The following is a 3715-nucleotide window of genomic DNA, read 5'->3' on the forward strand; positions in this document are numbered from 1 at the left end:
TGGTAGAAAGTTGTGATGTAAGCACCTGGTACCATACTGTACACTTTATATACGGTTAACATTTCTGTAAGAATTTAGTGTGGCATAGGGTAGAAATAAGACAACAATATATGTTCAGTTTATTCCAGTCAAACCACCCCTAAATCAATCAGCCTCTAACTGTGAGAAACTGCTCATGATTTAATCTACATCACTGGAGGCCTTTGTTTCTGGGCTGCATGGTTCTGATTTCTGACATTGAGAATGCTCCATTCTTTCTGTATTCTTACGCATAATTACGACATGCTTATTGGGCCTGTAATTCATATAGCAGAGCATAAACAATTCAATTTCTCTTTATTACCTTGTTGAACATTTACTCTTCTGTCAACTCATATTCCATACAACATGTAATGTATTCTTGAGTCAGTAAAAGAAATTTTACTATGTTCTGAATCATAATCACCATGCACGAACTTGATACATGAATAAAAGCTAGATTATTAAGCGCAAGAATGGCAAGATTATGATGATGAAACTATGTTAGACTGCTCTACCTAACTCCCTCCCAAGGAAAAACTCATGGTCCAAAAGCACCAAAACAGAATGACACATATGTCATTGTTTGCCGTCATAGCAATGTCTAATGTGTGGGCTGCCAACATCGACATACTTGGACCAGTAGGCCTTGTACTTGGAAATGGCAAGGTCCAGCCAGGGCTTGTAATTCCCGTTGTAATGAACTACTGCAGCATTCTCGATTTCAGCAATGTCAACGGCTGGATCATAGCCAAGGCCCAAGACATGCCAAGTGCGATCCAATGGGTATGTCAAATTGTAGAAGGTAATTAGCCCTGGAGGCAATGTGCCCAACTTCCACAGCTTGCGATCCTCATTCTGCAAAACAGCTTCTCTTAGTAAGTAAAACCAATAAAAGCTGCTGAAGAGTGATTGTTGTAGACATAACATACACGGTGGGACAAATATAGTTCAACAATATAACAACACTATTTTTTTTGCTCCATTACTTACCAAATCTTGCCAATAATGGTATATTCCGGTGATGTTTCGCTTCTTCCACTCCTTCAGATCAAACATGTTCATTCCAAAAGCCCACCCGCAAGCACGTGGATCAAAGTTCTCAGAGATCTTAGGGTGTGAGAAGTTGAGATAAGTGTCAAAGCGATGGAAACTCTCTTTGCAGGTCTCAACTGCACCATTTACCATCCCTTTGAGATCAACATCCCAGAGGGGTGTCAAGTCCTTCTGCACAACAACATCATCATCCAGAAACAGTATCTTGTCAAGCTTGGGATGTATCTCTGGCATGTAGAACCTTAGATGGTTGAGCATAGACAAATATTTTGGGTTCCTGTACTTCAGATTCTCGTTCCCATCGGAGAGTGATGACGGATCATGTGCTTTAAAGTAATATTCCTTGAGACGAGCTGACTCAAGTTGCCTCATAACTGAACAATAAGACGAATTGAGCCACTTGAAATTGTCGATGTTCTCCACATGGACAGTAGCAGGGCGAGAAGAATGACTGATAAACCACATCTTCATGGCAGCAAAATTAAGCTTGTCGGTGACGATGTGGAACACGTGCTTATCTGGTTCCTTGGCATGTGTCACAGTTGATCTGACAACTACTGAGGCAGCAAGGACATTATCAGAAAATATAGCGTAGTGATAGAGTGACCGATCCTCGAGCTTTGCTTTATCCTCTTCGTCCTTCAAAGCAGCATCATGAAAGTACTCCTTGATCACACCATCACGGAAATAATAGTCGGTTATCAATTGCATGTGTAGGCAGTGCAAAGGCATGGGAACCGTCTTTGCAGCATGCTGAACCAGGAACGTGTTCTGCTTCTTCACTGTGTCAATACTGAGTTCCGCGGACTGCAGCATAACACGCAATCTTCTCGATACTTCGTCAGAGTTGTACAGAACATCTCTAGCCGAAGACAGAACATGCCCCATCGCTTTTGCTCGCTCTAAAGCGCTGCAGAAAATAATACATCCTTTCATGCCGATGCAAACGAGGAGGAACAGAAGAAAAGTCTTAAAATATCCAGAGGCGTAAAATGGAGTACCTCGAATCCAGCTCACTGTCCATATGTGCGTCCCCGATAGCTGCTTTGCTTTCTTTTATGCATTTCATGAGTAAAGTATACAAGTCAGGCTCGTCCTGGGAGCGTGCAATGGTGGCGTACACCTTCGCCATTATTATCTGGTCCTTCATGAGCTTCAGCGTGGAGTCTGTATTCGTGTGGTGGAACTCCTGCCTCCATATATTGTAGCTGGCTTTCACTTTATTGTCAAAGTTCCTCGAGCTGTTGGTGGCCATGCTTCGCATCTGGAGTTCGGCCTCCTTGTCCATGTGAAGCAGCTCCTGAATCCTCTGCTCTTTCCGCCTGCGTCGGAATACCTGCAAGAAGCGTTATTTAACAACAAATCAACAGAGATGAACAAGAGTAGACGATTGAGGGAGCGAACCAAAGACAGTGGCAACATAAAGATGAGTTTCCGTCATGTTCTGGAAGAACTGTATAGTGCAGTTAGTGATTAATTTACCTCTCGCTTTAGTTTTATCGGATCAGTTCTTTGGGTGGCCGGAACCGCAGCGCTTGAAAGGTTGGCGCCGTCTGATCCAGCGGCGAGCAGCCGCTCCTCCGCAGCCTCTGCTTTCTGCCATAGCATCAGAAGAAGCACTGGTGAGAGCAAGAAACCAAAACAACAGACCGAACCGTCCTGACAAGGAAACATTGTCGTTCGGGACGTACAGCTCCGGCTGCCGGCTGGGTGTCTCTGGGCAGCAGCAGAGGGTTCTCCCAGATGGAGGAGGCCGCGAGCTCCCTGGCGGTGACCCTGAACAGCTTGATCCGGCCGTCCTGGTCCGTGTACGCGACGGTCCTGTTGAAGTCCTCCACGTCCTGCCCAAGCAAAGGAAAGCAAAACACGGCCGACATTCTCTGTTAACTGTCCGTCGAACAACACAACACCGCACGCGTTGGTTCAGGAGTTAAAAGTGAGGTAGTATCCGATGATGACCTGCAGATCGCCGCAGCCGGGGCAGCTCCGGGGACCGCCCTCGCGCGCGCTGGAGACCGGTGAGAGCGTGAAAGTTAGAGCATTTATTAGGAGCGGCGGTTAGGGAGGGGAGGGGAGGGGGCGGCGGCGGGGGGTTCTTACGGGCGGTGGCGGTGGTCGGGGAAGAGCCGCCGCGATACCGCCGATCTGAGCGAGGGGACGTGGACGACGACCTGAGGGGATGGTTAGAGTCAGGACCCGCCATTGCGGCCGGCGAGGGGTGCGGACGGGAGGGGGGCACGTACCTGGAAGGAGAGGAAGAAGAGGAGGACGAGGAGGAGGAGGGAGAGGAGGACGGGGTGGCGCCGCCGCCACGGTGGCGGCGCCGCCGACGAGGAGGGGGCAGAGGGGGGCGCCATGGACGGAGGGGCCGAGGAGTGGAGTGGGAAAGGTGGGGGTTTTCTGGGGACGAGAGCATTAATTATCACTAATATATATATGTATCTAAAACTTACTAAACTTTTCTTATATGGTGTGCTTTAGGGCTGCATCTGTTAGGATTAGATCCTAACTGCCATGCCCAAACAACCACCGTCCGTACGGACACCTTTTACTTGTACAGACACCTTTTCATCTAATAGGCATCTCCTACAGGTAACCAACTTTCCGAACAGACGGGAACCCCTTATAAATACCCCTTGTT

At 47.8% G+C, this 3715-nt stretch overlaps 1 protein-coding gene across 1 annotated transcript; it reads right to left on the bottom strand.

Annotated features, from left to right (window-relative positions):
- Positions 1-317: 317 nt before the first annotated feature.
- On the bottom strand, positions 318-3484 carry LOC127313657 (probable galacturonosyltransferase 3). The gene is made up of 8 exons (XM_051344138.2): positions 3318-3484; positions 3175-3245; positions 3034-3082; positions 2766-2915; positions 2557-2670; positions 2076-2410; positions 1012-1984; positions 318-876 (listed from the first exon to the last, which is right to left on the bottom strand). Exons 1-8 carry the CDS (start codon positions 3429-3431, stop codon positions 598-600), a joined length of 2085 nt encoding a protein of 694 aa, XP_051200098.1. The 5' UTR covers positions 3432-3484; the 3' UTR covers positions 318-597.
- Between the last annotated feature and the right edge of the window lie 231 nt (positions 3485-3715).

Source organism: Lolium perenne, chromosome 7 (assembly GCF_019359855.2).
Source record: "Lolium perenne isolate Kyuss_39 chromosome 7, Kyuss_2.0, whole genome shotgun sequence".
Taxonomy (NCBI): domain Eukaryota; kingdom Viridiplantae; phylum Streptophyta; class Magnoliopsida; order Poales; family Poaceae; genus Lolium; species Lolium perenne.

Excerpts from the sequence above, each read along its gene's own strand:
- LOC127313657 (XM_051344138.2), bottom strand. The coding sequence starts at position 3,431 with ATGGCGCCCCCCTCTGCCCCCTCCTCGTCGGCGGCGCCGCCACCGTGG. Across the intron at positions 3,083-3,174 it reads CCCGACCACCGCCACCGCCC|CGCGCGCGAGGGCGGTCCCC; the intron begins GTAAGAACCCCC and ends ACCGGTCTCCAG. Across the intron at positions 2,411-2,556 it reads CGATAAAACTAAAGCGAGAG|GTATTCCGACGCAGGCGGAA; the intron begins GTAAATTAATCA and ends CGCTTCTTGCAG.